Source organism: Schistocerca gregaria, chromosome 9 (genome assembly GCF_023897955.1).
Source record: "Schistocerca gregaria isolate iqSchGreg1 chromosome 9, iqSchGreg1.2, whole genome shotgun sequence".
Taxonomy (NCBI): domain Eukaryota; kingdom Metazoa; phylum Arthropoda; class Insecta; order Orthoptera; family Acrididae; genus Schistocerca; species Schistocerca gregaria.
This window is the reverse complement of record NC_064928.1, coordinates 167,452,210-167,474,047: the sequence shown is the minus strand read 5'-3', so window position 1 is coordinate 167,474,047 and position 21,838 is coordinate 167,452,210. Positions and strand designations below refer to the sequence as shown.

Sequence of the window (21,838 nt, the reverse complement as noted above, 5' to 3'; positions counted from 1 at the left end):
ATTATATTCCTTTTTAGAAAGCCCCACGATGTCCGATTCGTATAATCACATTCCCCTGAATTTTTTAAAATGTGAGCAGTTCCTCTAATTTGTAATAGATACCGCTAGTTGTTTTGTTGACCGATCTGGTGGATCCGACACAACTTGTAGCGGAAAGATATGTAACTAGGATTCATGCATTTCAGCGATATATCTCATTTTAAACAGATTTAATATGGCGTGGCGGATTATTATAAACAATACAGTCTTACCTCTTCTATTTTCTTCTGGTTGATCCCTGTCTGGATTATAATCAGAGGGGTCCAAAAAGATGTATATACCTTGAAAAATAATTGACGGAGTTGTCTTATTTTTGGTGAAAGTGTAGCTTAAAGTCCAACTTAAAGATATCACTGTAGGTGTTCGAAATGGTCACCGTTAACATCCACACACAAACGATGCCGCCGAACTGCAGCACGAACTACTGACTCCAACCCTTTTTATTGCTCATGAAAACCACACGTTGCATGTTGTTCCACCATACAGCGAGACCTTCAGAGGTGGTGGTCCAAATTGCTGTACACACTGGTACCTCTAATACCCAGTAGCACGTCCTCTTCCATTGATGCATGTCTAAATTCGTCGTAGCATACTATCCACAAGTTCATCAAGGTTGGTCTAGCTAGTCTCACTACTCAACGGCGATTCGGTGTAGATCCCTCACAGTGGTTGGTGGGTCATGTCATCCATAAACATCCCTTTTCAATCTATCCAAGGCATTTTAAATAGGGTTATCATGATTTCATACGGGATACTCTACCTGTGCTGCTAGAACATGTGCCTTTACAAGCACGACACAACATGTAGTTCATGCACGATGGAGCTCCTGCACATTTCAGTCCAAGTGTTCGTACGCTTCTCAACAACAGATTCGGTGACCGATGGACTGGTAGAGGCGGACCAATTCCATGGCCTCCACGCTCTCCTGACCTCAACCCTCTTGACTTTCATTTATGGGGGCATTTGAAAGCTCTTGTCTACGCAACCCCGGTACCAAATTTAGAGACTCTTCGTGCTCGTATTGTGGACGGCTGTGATACAATACGCCATTCTCCAGCGCTGCATCAGCGCATCAGGGATTCCATGCGACGCAGGGTGAATGCATGTATCCTCGCTAACGGAGGACATTTTGAACATTTCCTGTAACAAAGTGTTTGAAGTCACGCTGGTACGTTCTGTTGCTGTGTGTTTCCATTCCATGATTAATGTGATTTGAAGAGAAGTAATAAAATGAGCTCTAACATGGAAAGTAAGCGTTTCCGGACACATGTCCACATAACATATTTTCTTTCTTTGTGTGTGAGGAATGTTTCCTGAAAGTTTGGCCGTACCCTTTTGTAACACCCTGTATATGCGTTATCCGGTGACCTTATTGAGGTAAGATTTTTCAGTTTATTCAGTATGATCTTTCAGGGCCATGACGCAGCACTGCTGACGTCCAAATTTACCAGTTTAGATTCACAGTCAGTCAGTTATTGAAAGGTTATAAGTGAGTCACATTTTTTATTAGGAGGTTAGTCACATTTTATTATTGGTAGGTTACGGAATTTATTTATTGGGAGGTTACGCTGAATGTGAATGCTATACATATTCTTATTTTATCTGTTGGGAAGTTACACCCCCACAACCGTCCAGCTATATAATACGGGTATACCTTATGATGATGAATCGTTAGGCAATTTGAAACCTGTCATGGTAAACACAAATTGAAGAATCATAAAAGGTGCCTGGTTGCAGTAATTTCTAGAAACATTTGTTCGCTGATTGGTTCAAATGGTTCAAATGGCTCTGAGCACTATGGGACTTAACTTCTATGGTCATCAGTCCCCTAGAACTTAGAACTACTTAAACCTAACTAAGCTAAGGACATCACACACATCCATGCCCGAGGCAGGATTCGAACCTGCGACTGTAGCAGTTGCGAGGTTCCGGACTGTAGCGCCTAGAACAGCACAGCCACCGAGGCCGGCCTTCCACTGATCGCATGCTATTTTTCACAACCACCCTTCACAATGCTCGAAGGTCCCTGTCCATCACTACACAATGTCTCCTTGGTCTTGATTCAGCTGTGGTTGGTCCTTCCCATTTCCATTTCACAATGACATTTTTAGATTAGAGCCAGTTTTCATTCCATAGACCCAAAAAGGAGGTTATCCTCGTGGCGTATGGAACAAGCCATCGCCAGTCAACGTGGGCAGTCTCACAAAGGTTGAAACGTCCCTCATGGATCTGACACTCAGGTAACATCCATTGAGTAGTCCACTTACGAAGTCACTTAGCTCTCCCAAGCGACTCATTCTGCTGTTACTTCGCCGGTCCTCGTGGGTGAGGAATTAAAACCTTAACTATTTTTAAAAATATTATTTATTGGGCAGAAGCGGTAGAAAGCTGTATCAGTTTTCAACATTATCTCCCCCACTCTCAATGCAAGTCCTCCAGCGCTTACAAAGTGCATAAATTCCTTTAGAAAAAAATTATTTTGATAGTCCGCGCAGCCGCTCATGCACCGCGTGGCGTACCTCTTCATCAGAACGGAATTCTTTCCTCCCATTGCGTCTTTGAGTGGTCGAAACACTTGGAAATCACTTGTGGCAATGTCTGGTGAGTATGGTGGATGAGGAAGTCACTCAAAATGCAGGTCTGTGATTGTTGCAACTGTTGTACGGGCAGTGTGGGGCCTTGCATTGTCATGTTGTAAAAGGACACCTGCTGACAGCAATCCACGTCGCTTTGATTTGATTGGACGCCGCAGATGATTTTTTAGGAGATCTGTGGATGATGCACTGGTGACAGTTTTACCTCTAGGCATGTAATGCTCCAAAATGATGCATTTTCCGTCCCAAAAGAGAGTCAACATAACCTGCCGTGCTGATGGTTCTGTTCGAAACTTCTTTGGTTTTGGTGATGAGCAATGGCTCTCTTCATTTCCGGTTGGTGGAAGTGAACCCAGGTTTCGTGCTCAGTAACGATTCTTGGAAGGAAGCCATCACCTTCTCGTTCAAAGCATCGAAGAAGTTCTTCACAAGCATCAACATGTCGTTCTTTTTCATTTCAGGAGTCAGCTGCCCTGGCACCCACCTTGCAGACACTTCGTGAAACTGGAGCACATCATGCACAATGTGGTTTGCCTACCCACGACTAATTTGTAAACATGGTGCAATGTCATTCAGTGTCACTCGGCGGTTTTCCTACACTATGGCTTCAATTGCTGCAATGTTCTGTGGAGTTCAAATGGTTGAAATGGCTCTGAGCGCTATGGGACTTAACTTCTGAGATCATCAGTCCCCTAGAACTTAGAACTACTTAAATCTAACTAAGGACATCACACACATCTATGCCCGACGCAGGTTGCGAACCTGCGACCGTAGCGGTCACACGGTTCCGGACTGAAGCCCCTAGAACCGCATGGCCACCGCGGCGGCGTTGTGCCAACACTTTCTCCACGAACGCGTACACCATAATTAGTCTACCACGGCAACATATGGGGCTACACTCGTCTGGTATGAGACGTTCCCAGACGGTGAGGGCTCACTGGGGGTCCGAACCGCACAACCCTGGGTTCGGTGTGGGGCGGCGGTGGGGTGGGTGGACTGCTGTGTGGCTTGTTGAGGGGTTGTGAACCACTGGGGGCTAGTTTGAACGTCCCCGGTTTAATGCAATACAATGCAATGTCTACTAATAGGTGGTTAACTGGGAAGAGTACACTGAAGGCCTTTACGAGTGAGAAAACTTGTCTGATGACAAGATGGCGTCCTGGAGCCTAAAAAGAGGCAGCGAATGTTATGCCACCAAGAACAGATATGGGATCCAGTATTAGAAACAAAACTTAAAAGATCTTTCGGCGAGACAGAAGAGATAGATAACATTTCATCGGAATTTCTAAAATCGTTGCAGGAAGTGGCAACAAAAAATTTTGGAAAAACGTCATCTACAATATTGCAAGGGCCGATAAGTGCAACAATTTTCGCACAGTTACCTTAAGAGCTCAGTGCATCCAATATTCTGACAAGAATAATGTACAGAACAACGTAAAGAAAAACTAGGGATCTGTTAGATGACGATGAGTTGCCTGTAGGGAAGGTCAGGACTCCAGAGAGGTAGTTCTGGCGAGCTGGTTGATAATAAAAGCATCAGAGAAGAAAAATTAAGCCACGTTTGTAGAATTTGTCGACCTCAAAAAAGCGATCGACTCTGGAAAATTGTGCAAGATGTTCGCAAAATATGGGAAAGCAATGAAGAAAGACTTACAAGATGCAAGAGGGAACAATAAGTGTAGAAGACCAAGAACGAAGTGTTCAGATTAAAAAGTGCGTAAGGCAGGGGTGTAGTCTTTCTCCCTTACTTTTGAATCTGTACATCGAACAAGCAATGATGGAAATAAAAGAAGGGTTCAACACTGGAATTAAAATTCAAGTTGAAAGGATATCTCAGTGATATGATTCGCTGATGACATTGCTATCCTGAGTAAAAAGTGAAGAAGAGTTACATGGTGCACTGAATAGAATGAAGAGGCAGAATATGGACTGAGAGTAAATCGAAGAAACGTGAAAGTAATGAGAACTAGCAGAAATGAGAACAGCGATAAACTTAACATCAGGATTGATGATCACGAAGTAGGTCAAGTTAAGGAACTCTGCTACCCAGGCAGTAGTAAATTAACCAATAACGGACGGGGCAAGGAGGACATCAAAAGCAGACTAGCACTGGCAAAAAGTCCGTTCGTGGCGAAGAGAAGTTTATTAGTATCAAACATACGCCTTAATTTGAGGAACACATTTCTGCGAATGTACGTTTGGAGCACAGCATTGTATGTTACTGAATCACGAAAACTGGAACAGAAGAGAACCGAAGCATTTGAGACATGTTGCTACAGACATATGCTGGAACTTAGGTAGACTGATAAGGTAAGGAATAAGGACGTTCTGCACAGAATCGGAGATGAAATGAATATGTGGAGAACACTAACAAGAAGACGGGACGGGATGGTAGGACATTTATTGTCACATAAGGGAATCATTCACACAATTCCCAAGATTGCAAGAGCTGAAAAGTACGAGAATTATCACACGATCAGCATAACACCTCACGCATCCAAGTTTATGACTAGAATAATATAAATAATATACAGAACAATGGAAACGAAAATTGAGGATATGACGATCAATTTGCCTTTAGAAATGGTAAAGGCACCAGAGAGGCAATTCGGACGTTGCAGTTGATAATGGAAGCATGACTAAAGAAAAATCAAGGCACGTCCATAGGGATTGTCGACCTAGAAAAAGCGTTCGATAATGTAAAATGGTACAAGATGAAACTTCCTGGCAGATTAAAACTGTGTGCCCGACCGAGACTCGAACTCGGGACCTTTGCTTTCGCGGGCAAGTGCTCTACCATCTTTTATTTATTTTTTTTTTTTTAAATCTCATTTTGTTCGCATGTGTTCGTTGCATCTGCTCGGGGCGGACGTCGTAAGACATCCATTTATGTTGATTGTTGATCGATTGACTCAGTTTTTTTTATTACAGAGGGCACGTAACCCTCTGACCGAACACGCTGAGCTACCGTACCGGCTGAACTTTTCACTCGAGGGAAGACTTGAATCAAATACCTCACGCTCCGTAGCTGCTCACGCTAACCACGGGACCACGGCGCTGCTCATCAATTGTATCGAGGGCAGGATTCGAACTCGGGTCTCACGCCTACTAGGCAGACGCGCTGACCACTACGCCACCTTGGAGCAGTGCTGCGTCAACGAGAGCTGAGCAGCATCCATCTGAGCTACCGAAGCACTTGCCCGCGAAAGGCAAAGGTGCCGAGTTCGAGTCTCGGTCGGGCACACAGTTTTAATCTGCCAGGAAGTTTCATATCAGCGCACACTCCGCTGCAGAGTAAAAATCTCATTCTGGTACAAGATGTTCGAAATTGTGAGAAAAACACGGATAAGCTATAGGGAGAGACGGTTAACACACAATATGTACAAGAACCAAGAGGGAATAATAAGAGTGGACGACCAAGCGTGAAATGCTTGTATTAAAAAGTGCGTCAGAAAGGGACGTAGTTTTTCGCCCCTACCGTTCAATCTGCACACAGAAGAAGCAGTGTGGGAAATAAAAGAAAGCTTCAATAGTGGGGTTAAAATTATAGGTGGAGGGTAATCAATGATAATATTGGCTAATTACGTTGATATCCTGGGTGAAGGTGAAGAAGAGTTACGGGGTTGCTGAATGGAATGAAAAGTATAATGAGTACAGAATAAGGACTGACACTAAATCTAAGAAAGACGAAAGTAATGAGGAGTGGCAGAAATGAGAGCAGCAAGAAATTTGACATCGGGATTGGTGATCGTGAAGCAGATGAAGTTAAGGAAATCTGCTACCTCGGCAGAAAAGAAACCACGATGGACGGAGCAAGAAGGACACAAAAAGCAATGTAGCACTTGCAAAAAGGGATTCCTGACCAAGAGAAGTCTGCTAGTATCAAATGTAGGTCTCAATTTGAGGATGAAATTTCTAAGAATGTACGTTTGGAGCACAGCATTGTATGGCGGTGAGGCTCAGACTGTGGGAAATCCGAAACAGCAGAGAATCGGAGCCTCTGAGATGCGCTACTACAGTAGGCTATTAGGAACACAATGTCGAGTTTGTAATGGGACTTGAATTACGTAACCATTACGGCACCTCAACTCAACCTCTCGATACCAGCAATATTCTACTGTGTTTCTGTAAAATAGTTAACATATTTCTGTGACAACATTCAGATTTGATTTCATTAATGTAGAGGTACTTGGATACATCGATATGTATAAATTGCAACGATATTATTCTTATGTGTATTCTTTCTTTTGTCACTATGATCTTTGACGCACCTGTAACTCTAATTTTTGGGCTCGTAAGCGGTTATTAGAGACTCAAGCTTTGGTCGTCATGTTAAAAAGACGCAAATTGTAGTCAGTTTATGAAATGTGAACTTAAACGGTGAGGAAGATATTTTCAAGTATGTTTTATATTGTGAAGTGATGTTTTGCAGCGAGATACGTGATATTGCAACAAAAGTAATAAAAAAGAAGTATAACTTAAATTCGGAGTCCTGATTACTTTTTTTACATCACCATTGTCCTAAATTGCAAAAGTTTAATCTTCAAGAATGGTTTATGAAACACATGTATAAAACTTTTGAATATCGCAGAATAACACCTAGGCCTCTTTTCATTCGAGCTTGGAATCATCACTACCTAGATTTTCGACGATTGAACCATGAGTTCACAACGAGACCAACGTGGGAAATATGAAAAGATGAGTGCCTAGTTTATTCATTATTTCAAGAAATGACTTTATTAACTGTGCTGTAATGACACCTGCCACATAATGTAACTTTGTTGTTGCCCGGAAATGCAATATTTAGCAGCGTGAGCAACACAACTATCATAATTAATTTTTGACCTTTGTTATGGTAGGGTTGTTAGAAGGTGAAGAATGAGGAGCTTCTTCGCAGAATGGACGAGGAAAGGAGAATATCGAGAAAAATGACAAGAAGAAGGGACAAAATGATAGGATGTGTGATAAGACATCAGGGAATGATTTCTATGGTATTAGAGGGACCTGTAGAGGGTAAAAATTGGTAGACGAAGACAGAGATTGGAATTTGTCAAGCAAATAATCGAGAACGGAGACTGCATTTGCGACTATAAGATGAAAAGTTTGGCGCAAAAAGGGTGAATTCGTGGTGGGCTGCATCAAAACCTTTCAGAAGGCTGATGACTAAAAAAAAAAAGTGTCCAGCTACTTTTAGGCAGATGGGGTAGTTTGAATGTTTGGGGAGGTTTTACACTTGTAAAATTTTGGATGAGACTGGGTCTTGCATGGGTGAGATGCGACGTTACTGGACTTTGGGGATGGTGATGGGGTGCGATGGGATCGTTGTCCCTGTGCCCTGTTCTCTTTGCGTCTTTGAGGCAGGCTATTTATGGTAGCGAGCGTGTGCAAGTCGAGGAGAGTTGGTCCGCGCATGAGCCGAGTCAGTCTGTGACGTGACGTACCTTTGATGTTGTCGTTGTGGGGAGCTGGCGACACCATGTCATGTGGCACGGCCGTATGCCGTGAGGACCAGTCGAGTTGGGGCAACGAAGAAGCGTGGGCGGTTGCCGGAAAGTATTAAAGTTGTATTGACACGGCTGGCCAGTGGCGACCAGGATTTGCTAACACCTCGAGAGCTATGTGGATGGATATCGTATGAATTTCACATGAAGAAGAAAAAATTAATCCCCAAGGTTTCGTGGTTGGTTCCTATATATATAGTGAATACCATATATATAGTGAATATCAATGTGTACTTAAGCACTGTTGACAGTTGCAGTTGATCGTGCTAGTGGCCAGCAAAACATTCACTGCAGCGGTGGCGAGGCGAGTTATGTTCTGGAACGGCCATGAAATTGTGTTACTAAAGTGGATAGAAGTAGCGCCTCGCATTTGTAAGTTTGGATTTGGGGCTTAGTGGCACGCTGAAGATAGCTAGTTTAGTTGAACGTCATTTCTTAATTTAGTTATACGTTGATTTAGAATTTCCTGGTTACTTGATTTAGTGGCAGTTGTTGTGTCTTAATTTCTTGTGTGTATGGAAGGCAAGTGGCCATGATAAATATAGGTCACATTGTGTTTTATGGTCGGATAGAGGTCGTGTGTATTTTGCTCTGTGGCCATAGGGGCCGTGCTTATTGCATTAGCGACCTATTGAAGAGACATTAATTTTCTATTGCAGTTTCAAATACCTATCTGAACGTTGATTGTCACATTAGGTACTGCACGTTTGATTTATGTGGTGTCTGGTATTCAGCAAAGACAGATTATCTTGTAAGGTGGACCTTAAGTCATTGGGCGTGGCCTGACACATCTTCTCACGTAGTATCTAGTTTTTTTTTTTTTTTTGGATCACAGAAAACTAAGCTCCTTAATTCTGTTCATTGGTTAACTTGTAATATATACAGTCCTGGAAATTGAAACAAGAACACCGTGAATTCATTGTCCCAGGAAGGGGAAACTTTATTGACACATTCCTGGGGTCAGATACAACACATGATCACACTGACAGAACCACAGGCACATAGACACAGGCAACAGAGCATGCACAATGTCAGCACTAGTACAGTGTATATCCACCTTTCGCAGCAATGCAGGCTGCTATTTTCCCATGGAGACGATCGTAGAGATGCTGGATGTAGTTCTGTGGAACGGCTTGCCATGCCATTTCCACCTGGCGCCTTAGTTGGACCAGCGTTCGTGCTGGACGTGCAGACCGCGTGAGACGACGCTTCATCCAGTCCCAAACATGCTCAATGGGGGACAGATCCGGAGATCTTGCTGGCCAGGGTAATTGACTTACACCTTCTAGAGCACGTTTGGTGGCACGGGATGCATGCGGACGTGCATTGTCCTGTTGGAACAGCAAGTTCCCTTGCCGGTCTAGCAATGGTAGAACGATGGGTTCGATGACGGTTTGGATGTACCGTGCACTATTCAGTGTCCCCTCGACGATCACCAGAAGTGTACGGCTAGTGTAGGAGATCACTCCCCACACCATGATGCCGGGTGTTGGCCCTGTGTGCCTCGGTCGTAAGCAGTCCTGATTGTGGAGCTCACCTGCACGGCTCCAAACACGCATACGACCATCATTGGCACCAAGGCAGAAGCGACTCTCATCGCTGAAGACGACACGTCTCCATTCGTCCCTCCACTCACGCCTGTCGCGACACCACTGGAGGCGGGCTGCACGATGTTGGGGCGTGAGCGGAAGACGGCCTAACGGTGTGCGGGACCGTAGCCCAGTTTCATGGAGACGGTTGCGAATGGTCCTCGCCGATACCCCAGGAGCAACAGTGTCCCTAATTTACTGGGAAGTGGCGGTGCGGTCCCCTACGGCACTGCGTAGGATCCTACGGTCTTGGCGTGCATCCGTGCGTCGCTGCGATCCGGTCCCAGGTCGACGGGCACGTGCTCCTTCCGCCGACCACTGGCGACAACATCGATGTACTGTGGAGACCTCACGCCCCACGTGTTGAGCAATTCGGCGGTACGTCCACCCGGCCTCCCGCATGCCCACTATACGCCCTCGCTCAAAGTCCGTCAACTGCACATACGGTTCACGTCCACGCTGTCGCGGAATGCTACCAGTGTTAAAGACTGCGATGGAGCTCCGTATGCCACGGCAAACTGGCTGACACTGACGGCGGCGGTGCACAAATGCTGCGCAGCTAGCGCCATTCGACGGCCAACACCGCGGTTCCTGGTGTGTCCGCTGTGCCGTGCGTGTGATCATTGCTTGTACAGCCCTCTCGCAGTGTCCGGAGCAAGTATGGTGGGTCTGACACACCGGTGTCAATGTGTTCTTTTTTCCATTTCCAGGAGTGTATTAAGGTATTGATTCCCTGATGTCTTATCACATATCCTATCATTTTGTCCCTTCTTGTCATTTTTCTCGATATGCTTCTTTCCTCGTCCATTATGCGAAGAAGCTCCATATATATTTGTGTAACTTGTATATACTACAGTGTGTCTGCCGCAGATGTCTTTCTGTTTCTGAAACATGTATAGTGGTCGACGCGAGCAAACTTCGAACCTCGCCCCGCAAGCTTGCAGTGTGACGGAAATCTCAGGATTTGAACTCAGGGACGTCCGGACCCCGTTAACGCGCGATTTCTCTATTGCATTCAACGAGAGAATTGTTTTAGGCAGAAGATTTCCTACTGATCAAAGTTGAGTATACGTTCACTCTTTGGATCGTCTGTTTCTGAAATCGTAAAGGATTAACGTTTGCTCTCTTCCATCACATGTTCATCAAATTGAAGTTTTGCCTTAAGCTTGCATAAAGTCTAGAATCTTCCGGACGTTTAGTGTAGTAGTGTGCTAAGTGTAAACAGAACAATTAATAGTACCCCTCAGATCAGATAGCACCAAATTAAGTTTATCTTTTCAGTAAATGTAAAACTGAGAAAGGCGATGGCCGACATTGTAAACATATAGTTATCTACACAACTGGCCATTAAAATTGCTACACCACGAAGATGACGTGCTACAGACGCGAAATTTAACGGACAGGAAGAAGATGCTGTGATATGCAAATGATTAGCTTTCCAGAGCATTAACACAAGGTTGGCGCCGGTGGCGACACCTACAGCGTGCCGACATGAGGAAAGTTTCCAACCGATTTCTCATACACAAACAGTAGTTTGCCTCGTATAAGGAGGAGAAATGCGTACCATCACATTTCCGACTTTGATAAAGGTCGGATTCTAGCCTATCGCGATTGCGGTTTATCGTATAGCCACATTGCTGCTCGCGTTGGTCGAGATCCAATGACTGTTAGCAGAATATGGAATCGGTGCATTCTGGAGGGTAATACGGAACGCCGTCCTGGATCGCAACGGCCTCGTATCACTAGCAGTCGAGATGAGAGGCATATTACCTGCATGGCTGTAACGGATCGTGCAGCCACCGCTTCGTCCCTGATTCAACAGATGGGGACGTTTGCAAGACAACAACCATCTGCACGAACAGTTCGACGACGTTTGCAGCAGCATGGACTATCAGCTCGGAGACCGTGGCTGCGGTTACCCTTGACGCGGCATCACAAACAGGAGCGCCTGCGATGGTGTACTGCCGGCAGGGGTGGCCGAACGGTTCTAGGCGCTACAATCTGGAGCCGCGCGACCGCTACGGTCGCAGGTTCGAATCCTGCCTCGGGCATGGGTGTGTGTGATGTCCTTAGGTTAGTTAGGTTTAAGTAGTTCTAAGTTCTAGGTTACTAATGACCTCAGAAGTTAAGTCCCATAGTGCTCAGAGCCATTTGAACAATTTTTTTTGATGGTGTACTCAACGAGGAGCCTGGGTGCAGTAATGGCAAAACATTTTTTTCGGATGAATCCAGTTTCTGTTTACAGCATCATGATGGTCGCATCCGTGTTTGGCAACATCGCGGTAAACGAACATTGGGAGCGTGTATTCGTCATCGCCATACTGGTGTATCACCCGACGAGATGGTATGGGGTGCCATTGGTTACACGTCTCGGTCACCTCTTGTTCGAATTGACGACACTTTGAACAGTGGACGTTACATTTAATATGTGTTACGACCCGAGGCTCTAACCTGCCCTGCGAAACGCTACATTTCAACACGATAATGCACGACCACATGTTGCAGGTCCTGTACGGGCCTTTCTGGATACAGAAAATATTCTACTGCCGCCCTGGCCAGCACCTTCTCCAGATCTCTCACCAATTGGAAACGGCTGGTAAATGGTGGCCGAGCAATGCCTCGTTACAATACACCAGTCACTACTCTTGATGAACTGTGGTATCGTGTTGAAGCTGCATGGGCAGCTGTACCTGTACACGCCACCCCAGCTCTGTTTGACTCAATGCCCAAGCGTATCAAGGCTTTTATTACGGCCAGAGGTGGTTGTCCTGGGTACTGATTTCTCAGGATCTATGGAGAGAAAATTGCGTGAAAATGTAATCACATGTCAGTTCTAGTATAATATATTTGTCCAATGAATACCCGTTTATCATCTGCATTTCTTCTTGACGTAGCAATTTTAATGGCCAGTAGTATTATTTCAGTAGTGGTTATTGTTAACGGCACGTAGAGGGGCCGTTGTCACAAGTGTGACGGTTTAATATTGTAAATAGTAATTGTGGAGAGGGCCTCGATATGGAGATGATATTTGATTATTACTGCCGATGAATTCATGTGTGTGTGCGTGTAATCAGTAAAGAAGCGTCGCAAGTACAGACTGGTTTCGTTGCCGGTGTGCGAGGTTAGTGTGCAGTCGCCTACCTTGCAGGGTTGGCGGCGTCCCAGGCGTTTGGCACGAGCACGTTGTCGACGACGCGCGCGTTGCGCCACGTCTGGAAGCGGTCGGACTCGTCGTCGGGCACACGCACGCCGTGCACCACGGGGATGCCGTCGGCGCCCACCTTGAGGACGCTCTTCTGGCGGCGCCACCAGTCCTCGGAGGAGCCCTTGCTGGCCGAGGCGTCGCCGGCCACCACCAGCTTCCCGGAGCTCACGAAGACCGGCGCCGGGACGCCGAGGGGCTGGGCCACCAGCCGCTCCTGCCGGCCGCCGGCCGACGCCGCCGGGGGGTCGTCCTTGAAGACCAGCCCCACCGGGGACACGCGGATCGACACGCTGGAGCCTGCAGACAACCAACGCCGGTCTCAGTCTCGCTGCAGACACCGCCTGTGGTGAGATCCTGCAACACTATGTGATAAAAAACGTGCTGTCACCGCCAGACACCACACCTGCAGGTGGTAGCCTTTAAATGCGGCCGCGGTCCGTTAGTATACGTCGGACCCGCGTGTCGCCACTATCAGTGATTGCAGACCGAGCGCCGCCACACGGCAGGTCTAGAGAGACTCCCCAGCACTCGCCCCAGTTGTACAGCCGACTCTGCCAGCGATGGTTCACTGTCTACATACGCTCTCATTTGCAGAGACTACAGTTTAGCATAGCCTTCAGCTACGTCATTTGCTACGACCTAGCAAGGCGCCGTGTTAAGTTACTATAAGAATGTATTCTGAACAGATAATATTGTGAATCATATACCGTCAAGAGCGGCGTTCATGATTAATGCACTGAAGTTAAGTAGCAAACTAATTACGTCCGCTTTCTTAATTCTAATTCCATCTCATGTTCCAGACCTCACGTCAGCAGAGTCCCTCCCTCCTCACGCCAGCCTGCGTGAGCTAAAACGCATTTCCGCCCCCAACAGTAACACAGTATTGGCTCGTCTGCCAACACAACAAAAAGTATTTGGACACCCCCTAAAACATACGTTTATCATGAATGAGGTTTTCACTCTGCAGCGGAGGTCCCGACTTCGAGTCTCGGTCCGGCACACAGTTTTAATCTGCCAGGAAGTTTCATATCAGCGCACACTCCGCTTAGAGTGAAAATTTCATTCTCGAGACATCCCCCAGGCTGTGGCTAAGTCATGTCTCCGCAATATCCTTTCTTTCAGGAGTGCTAGTTATGCAAGGAGAGCTTCTGTAAAGTTTGGAAGGTAGGAGACGAGGTACTGGCGGAAGTAAAGCTGTGAGGACGGGGCGTGAGTCGTTCTTGGGCAGCTCAGATGCTAGAGAACTTGCCCGCGAAAGGCAAAAGTCCCGAGTTCGAGTCTGGGTCCGGCACACACTTTTAATCTGCCAGGAAGTTTCATATCAGTGCACACTCCGCTGTAGAGTGAAAATTTCATTCTAGAAACATCCCCCAGGCTGTGGCTAAGCCATGTCTCCGCGATATCCTTTCTTTCAGGAGTGCTAGCTCTACAAGGTTCGCAGGAGAGCTTCTGTAGTGTGGAAGGTAGGAGACGAGGTACTGGCGGAAGTAAAGCTGTGAGGACGGGGCGTGTGTCGCGCTTGGGTAGCTCAGTTGGTAGAGCACTTGCCCGCGAAAGGCAAAAGTCCCGAGTTCGAGTCTCGGTCCGGCACACACTTTTAATCCGCCAGGAAGTTCCATATCAGCGCACACTCCGCTGTAGAGTGAAAATTTCATTCTAGAAACATCCCCCAAGGCAGTGGCTAAGCCAAGTCTCCCCAATATCCTTTCTTTAAGGAGTGCTAGTCTTGCAGGGTTCGCAGGAGAGCTTCTGTAAAGTTTGGAAGGTAGAAGACAAGGTACTGGCGGAAGTAAAGCCGTCAGGACGGGGCGTGAATGCTGCGTGGGTCGCTCAGTTGGTAGAGCACTTGCCGGCGAAAGGCAAAGGTCCCGTGTTCGTGTCTCGGTCCGGTACAAAGTTTTAATATGCCTGGAAATTACATACGTTTATCATATTACGTACACTGTGCTGCCACCTACTGCCAGGTACTCCATATCAGCGACCTCAGTAGTCATTAGACATCGTGAGAGCGCAGAATGAGGCACTCCGCGGAATTCACGAATTTTGTCAGGAGATTGGCTGCCACTTGTGTCACATGTCTGTACGCGAGGTTTCCAAACTCCTAAACATCCGTAGGTATACTGTTACCGCCGGCCGGTGTGGCCGTGTGGTTCTAGGCTCTTCAGTCTGGAACCGCGTGACCGCTACGGTCTCAAGTTCGAATCCTGCCTCGGGCATGGATGTGTGTGCTGTCCTTAGGTTAGTTAGGTTTAAGCAGTTGTAAGTTCTAGGGGACTGATGACCACAGATGTTACGTCTCATAGTGCTCACAGCCATTTGAACCCTTTGTCCACTGTTTCAGATCTGATAGTGAAGTGGAAACGTAGAGGGTCACGTACAGCACAAAAGCGTAGAGGGCGACTTCGTCTGTTGACTGACAGAGACCACCGACATTTGAAGAGGGTCGTAATGTGTAATAGGCAGACATCTAGACAGATCATGACACAGGAATCCAAAACTGCATCAGGATCCACTGCAACAATTATGATAGTTACGTGGGAGGCGAGGAAACTTGGATTTCGTGGTCGAGCGACTGCTCATAAGTCACACTTCATGCCAGTAACTGCCAAAGGACTTCTCGCTTGGTGTAAGGAGCGTATACATTGGACGATTGAACAGTGGAAAAACGTTGTGTGGAGTGACGAATCACGGTACACAGTGTGGCGATCTGATGGCAGGGTGTAGTGTGGGTATGGTGAATGCCCGGTGAACGTCATCTGCCAGCGTGTGTACTGCCAACAGTGAGATCCGGAGGCGATGGTCATGTTTTCCATGGAGGGGACTTGCCCTCTTGTTGTTTTGCGTGGCACTATCACAGTACAGTTGAAGAGCTATTCCGGGATGGCGATGGCATTTTTCAACACCATCGAGAACCTTTTCATAATGCACGGCCTGTGGCGGAGTGGTTACACGATAATAACACTCCTGTAATGGACTGGCCTGCACAGAGTCCTGACCTCAATCCTATAGGACACCTTTGGGATGTTTTGGAACGCCGATTTCATGGCGCACCTCACCGACCAACACTGATACCTCTCTTCAGTTCAGCACTCCATGAAGAATGGGCTACCATTCGCCAAGAAACCTTCCAGCACCTGATTGAACGTATGTTTGCGAGAGCAGAGGCTGTCATCAAGGCTAAGGGTGGGCCAACACCATACTGAGTTACAGCATTACTGATGGAAGGCGCCACGAACTTTCCAGCCAGGTGTCCGGATACTTTTGATCACATAGTGTATCACACAGTACAGTGTAATGAAGCAAGTGAACACAGAAGCAAATAGTTTAAAGCAGGGGCCGCTGAGATTTCGGCTGTCCCGGGCACGAGAGGCAGAGCGCTCTGCCTCGCTGCACGTTTCCCCCACCACCACGCTACTCTGTCTGAGTGCGAGGGGGTGGAAGAGGGGAAAACTGCGAACGCATCACATTTAAATGGCAGTGCAGCAACACTGCATAGGGTCTGTCTCACAATCCACATTTCTCAACACCATAGACGAAAAGAAAACAATTTTTCAGTGTTGTTGAACTATTTTTGACTTTTGAATTTGTGGTAAAATCTTATGGGACTAAATTGCTTAGGTCATTCGTCCCTAAGCTTACACACTACTTCATCTAATTTAACCTAACCTACGCTATGGACGACACACACCCATCCCGAGGGAAGACTCGGACCTCCGATGAGGGGGGCCGCGCCGACCGTGACAAGTGCGTTAAACCGCACGAATTATTTTTGATCCAATAAACATGTGCGTATAATTTTTATCTGGTAGAAAGTGTCGCTATACAGACAAAAGCAGAGAATTTCACACTTTTTTTTGTGCACGCAGGTAGCCATATAATCGCGAATTATTTAGTTTCAAAATCGAAAAGCCCTCTTTTAAGCAAACATGTTGCTCGAAATACTGTAGCACTTTTACAAACTCTTAATGAAGACCTGGAAACTACCTGACGAAAGCAATGTAGAACACCTTGCAGTGTCTTAACGTGGCCAGCGTGCAGTCACGTCCACTTAAAATGCGAGGTCCGAAATCCATTCCAGATGCACTCCTTCTTCCTTTATAAATTTAACAATAGCGGGTTTTAAATCGAAAAATCGTTCCTGGCGTGCCCCCTGACTTAGCCAAAGTGCTTTGCAATAATATATGAACTCTCCATCTTCTTCATTCAGTTTCATTGAAAATTGTCACATCTGACACCCTCAATGAACTTCAGAAATTTTGCTATTCGTACCACCAATTTCTTCACTTGCTCCGTCCCCGCAAATTTAGCACAAACTGCTTTTGATGTACATAGCATCTGTCGGTCGGTGTGAGTCTTTACGCTTTCGTCACCAAATAAATCTTTAAATTCTTTCTACGTGGTATTGTTAAGTCGTTTTATAGCACACTTGTCCGCCGCCGGTAACTGAATGGTCAGCGTGACGCATTGTCAATCCTCTGGGCCCGGGTTCGATTCCCGGCTGGGTCAGGGAATTTTCTCCGCCCAGGGACTGGGTGTTGTGTTTTTCTCATCATCATCGACTGCTGGTCGCCGAAGTGGTGTCAAACTGAAAGACCGGCACCCGGCGAATGGTCTGACAGACGGGGGGCCTTACCCATACAATAAAAAAAAATAGCAAATTTGGAGCACCTGTCACTTTTTTTCTGTTTTTTTGAGACATCAGTCTCTGGTTTGATGTGACACATCACGAATTTCTCTCTTGTGCCAACCTCTACATCTCCGAGTAGCAACCTACGTCCTCCATTTATTGCTGGATGTATTCCAGTCTCTGTCTTCCTCTACACTTATTGTCCTCTACATTCTCTTGTCACTAGAGAGGGAGTAACAGCTGAATGGGTCCGTCAGAAGAGTTCAGTGACTGCGAACATGGGTTTATCATTGGATGTCACCTGAGTAAAAAATCTATCAGGGACATTTCAACCCTTCTAAAGCTGCCCATGTCGACCGTCGTGATGTGATTGTGAGGTGAAAAGGCGAAGAAACAACCACACGTAAAGCAAGAGCAGGCTATTCTCTTGCACTGACGGGCGGGAATCGTCGAGCATTGCGGACGGGGGCTGTTATAAAATCGCATGTGATCAGTGGCAGAAATGGCTCGAGTGTTCCGAAATGCTACCAGCAGCCCAGCTGGTACAATGACTGTGCGTGGGGAATTAAAAAGACTGGGATACAATGATGGAGCACCTGCTAATATGCCGAACATTACTGAAGTAATGTTCAGCGACGTCCTTGGACACTGGATGATTGGAATTGAGTGATGTGGACTATGAGTCACGCTACAACCTGCGGGAGTACGACTGATGTGTTTAGGTTTGTCAGATGCCTGGACGACGTTGCCTGCCATCAGATGTAGCGCCTACAGTGAAGTTCGGAGGACACGATGTTACGCTACAGGTAAGTTTTTCGTGCTTAAGGTGAGGTCCTCCAGTCTTCTGGCTGGTTTGATGCGGTCCACGAATTTCTCTCTCTTGCGCCAATTCATCTCAGAATGGAGCTTGCAACCTACGTCCTCAATTATTTGCTTGACGTATTCCAATCTCTGTCTTCCTCTACAGTTTTTGCCCTCTACAGCACCCTCTAGTACCATGGAAGTCATTCCCTGATGTCTTAGCAGATGTACTATCATCCTGTCCCTTCTCATTATCAGTGTTTTCCACATATTCCTTTCCTCTCCGATTCTGCGTAGAACCTCCTCATTCCTTAGCTTATCAGTCCACCTAATTTTCAACATTCGTCTGCAGCACCACATCTCAAACGCTTCGATTCTCTTCTGTTCTGGTTTTCCCACAGTCCATGTTTCACTACCAGACAATACTGTGCTCCAAAGGCACATTCTCAGAATTTTTTTCCTCAAATGGAGGCCTATATTTGGTACTAGTAGACTTCTCTTGTCGAGGAATGCCCTGTTTCCCATTGCTAGTCTGCTTTTTATGTCCACCTTGCTCCGTCCGTCTTTGGTTATTTTACTGCCTAGGTAGCAGAATTCCTTAACTTCATCTACTTCGTGACCATCTATCCTGCTGTTAAGTTTCTCGCTGTTCTCATTTCTACTACTTCTCATTACCTTCGTTTGTCTTCGTTTTAATCCCAGTCCATGTACTGTTCTGTCAAACAATGAAAAATCCAGACAGTGTGGTTCCAGTTGCCTGAGACTGCAGTTGTGTGTGCGAGTTGCGTATATATATATATATATATATATATATATATATATATATATATATATGTGTGTGTGTGTGTATATATATATATATATATATATATGTGTGTGTGTGTGTGTGTGTGTGTGTCTGTCGCCTATTGTTGACGAAGGCGTTAACAGCCGAAAGCTTTAATTGTGAGAGTCTTTTTGTTGTGCCAATCTGCGACGCAGCGTTTCCGCTATATGGTGAATAGCAACTTTCCTTTTAATAATTGTTACATATTCTGTACTGGTTACACTCTTCATTCCATTCAACAGATTATGTAATTCTTCTTCACTTTTACTCAGGATGGCAATGTCATCAGTGAATCGTATCATTGCTTTCCATCTGCGCAATAGGGATGCTGGAGTTGACCTCGATGTTACATGGCAAGGTAAGAAGCTAAAGCACTGTCCAACACCTAAATACCTTGGGGTTGTACTTGACAGAACGCTTTCCTTGAAGCAGCATTGCCAAAACACGAAGGCTAAAGTCTGCTCCAGGAATAACATCATCCACAGTCTGACAAACTATGAATGGGGAGCTCAACCACCAGTACTGAGAACATCAGCACTTGCTCTGTGTGTTTCTGCAGCAGACTATGCAGCGCCAGTATGGGAAGCATCTGCACATGCTAAACAGGTTGATGTAAGTGTAAATGAGACATTGCGAATTGTTACAGGCTGTCTCAGACCCACACCAACGGGTAATTTGTACCTACTTGCTGGAATTGCCCCATCCGAGATCAGAAGGCAGGTGGCAGCAGACGCTGAGAGAACAAAGAAAGAAACAGATTCTCGACACCCACTGAATGGGCACGTCACTCAGGCTCGGAACCAAGATCCTTGACGGTTCACAGGAAGATAATAGAGTCCATAATTGGGAGAATGAACAAACCGCACTGAAGATAATACCAAAAGAGCAAATGGCAACTTGAAACATACTTCCTTATACAGTGTGGAGAACACTAAATAGGCTGAGGGCTGGTGTACCCAGATGCAAAACTAATCTGTGCAAGTGGGGACTGCTGACTAACGATGACGACGTTCTTTGCGGATGCGGAGAGGTACAAGACGAGGCACATCTGCTCATGTGCCGACTGCTGCCGGAGCCCTGCGGTTTTAGTGACCTGCTACAAGCCAACGACAAAGCCGTAGCGGTGGCTAACTATTCGAAAAATAAAATTTGATCTGGACACGGAAAAGTAAAAGTATCCTTACATCTTGAATTTTAATTCCACTCCTGAAACTGTCTTTTATTTCCATCATTGCTTGTTCGATGTACAGGTTGAACAATAGGGGAGAAAGGCTACATGTCATGCACCCTTTTTAATACGATCAGTTCATTTTTAGTCGTCCACTGTTATTATTCCCTCTTGGCTCTTGCACATATTGTATATATCCCCGTCTCTCCCTATAGCTTACCGATATTTTTCTCAGAATTTTCAACATCTTGCACCATTTTACATCGTCGAACGCTTTTTCCACGTCGACAAATCGTTCTGTTTTTAGTCTTGCTTCCATTATCAACTGCAACGTCAGAATTGCCTCTCTGGTGCGTTTACCTTTCCTAAAGCTGCTCATTATAGTGCATAATATGTATAGGGATTTCTCAGCTCTCTCATTTTTAAATGCGTATGACGATAGGTCGCTAGACTGAAGCTTTCGGTGCAAACAAAAATGGCTCTGAGCACTATGGGACTTAACTACTGTGGTCATCAGTCCCCTAGAACTTGGAACTACTTAAACCTAACTAACCTAAGGACACCGCACACATCCATGCCCGAGGCAGGATTCGAACCTGCGGCCGTAGCGGTCTCGCTGCTAAAGACTGTAGCGCATAGAGCCACTCGGTCACTCCGGCCGGCCCGGTGCAAACAGCTGTGGGGACTGTGAACGTCCTTAATAGCACGAACAAATAGCAAAGGGTACACAGCGCTGAGACCACGATTCTTCCGAACTGAAGAGACTTGTGCCGATCGAAAAATGCCACGCTGCATCGCTGAATGAAATGTGGCGCTGTTCCCAGAAGTTACGAGGAGGAACAAAACCGAGACAGTCCGATCCTTGGTCCGCCCCTACACACATGAAATCAAATGCCGTGGCCAGCGCTGCGTTAGGTAATGTGCCAGGGAGAATGTTGAATTATTTGGCTTCCAGTAGTGACAATGACAGGCGTGTGTGCCTCGTACCTATTGGCTGCTAGGAGTAGCATACATTTCAAATGAAGGGAACATAGATGCGTGAATGCGCTTTATAGAGAGGGCGCCTTCAAGTGCAGCACATATTTGCAATAAATATGAAACAAAATTATGATGTTATAATAAAATGCGATGAGTGGAGAGAAAAGACATTCATAACATTTAGCAAACATTTGTGACCGTGTGTCATAGTTAAACGCATCACTCAATGTAAGTACACTGAAGGGCAAAAAAAAACTAGGGTACGTATGGTTATTCAAATGTAGATATACGTAAACAGGGAGAATACGGCACTGCAGTGGCCAACGCCTATACAGGGTGTTACTTCAGAAAACATTCCTCACACACAAATAAAGAAAAGATGTTATGTGGACATGTGTCCGGAAACGCTTAATATCCATGTTAGAGCTCATTTTAGTTTCGTCAGTATGTACTGTAGTTCCTCGATTCACAGTCAGTTGGCCCAATTGAAGGAAGGTGATGTTGACTTCG

The 21,838-nt window shown here is 46.0% G+C and overlaps 1 protein-coding gene across 1 annotated transcript in view; it reads right to left on the bottom strand.

Moving 5' to 3' along the window:
- Positions 1-21,838, bottom strand: part of LOC126292165 (uncharacterized) — a 291,437-nt gene that overhangs the window by 93,381 nt on the left and 176,218 nt on the right. Inside the window, exon 4 of the mRNA XM_049986002.1 lies at positions 12,865-13,225. Coding sequence (XP_049841959.1) covers positions 12,865-13,225 — 361 coding nt within the window. The remainder of the gene's footprint in view (positions 1-12,864; positions 13,226-21,838) is intronic.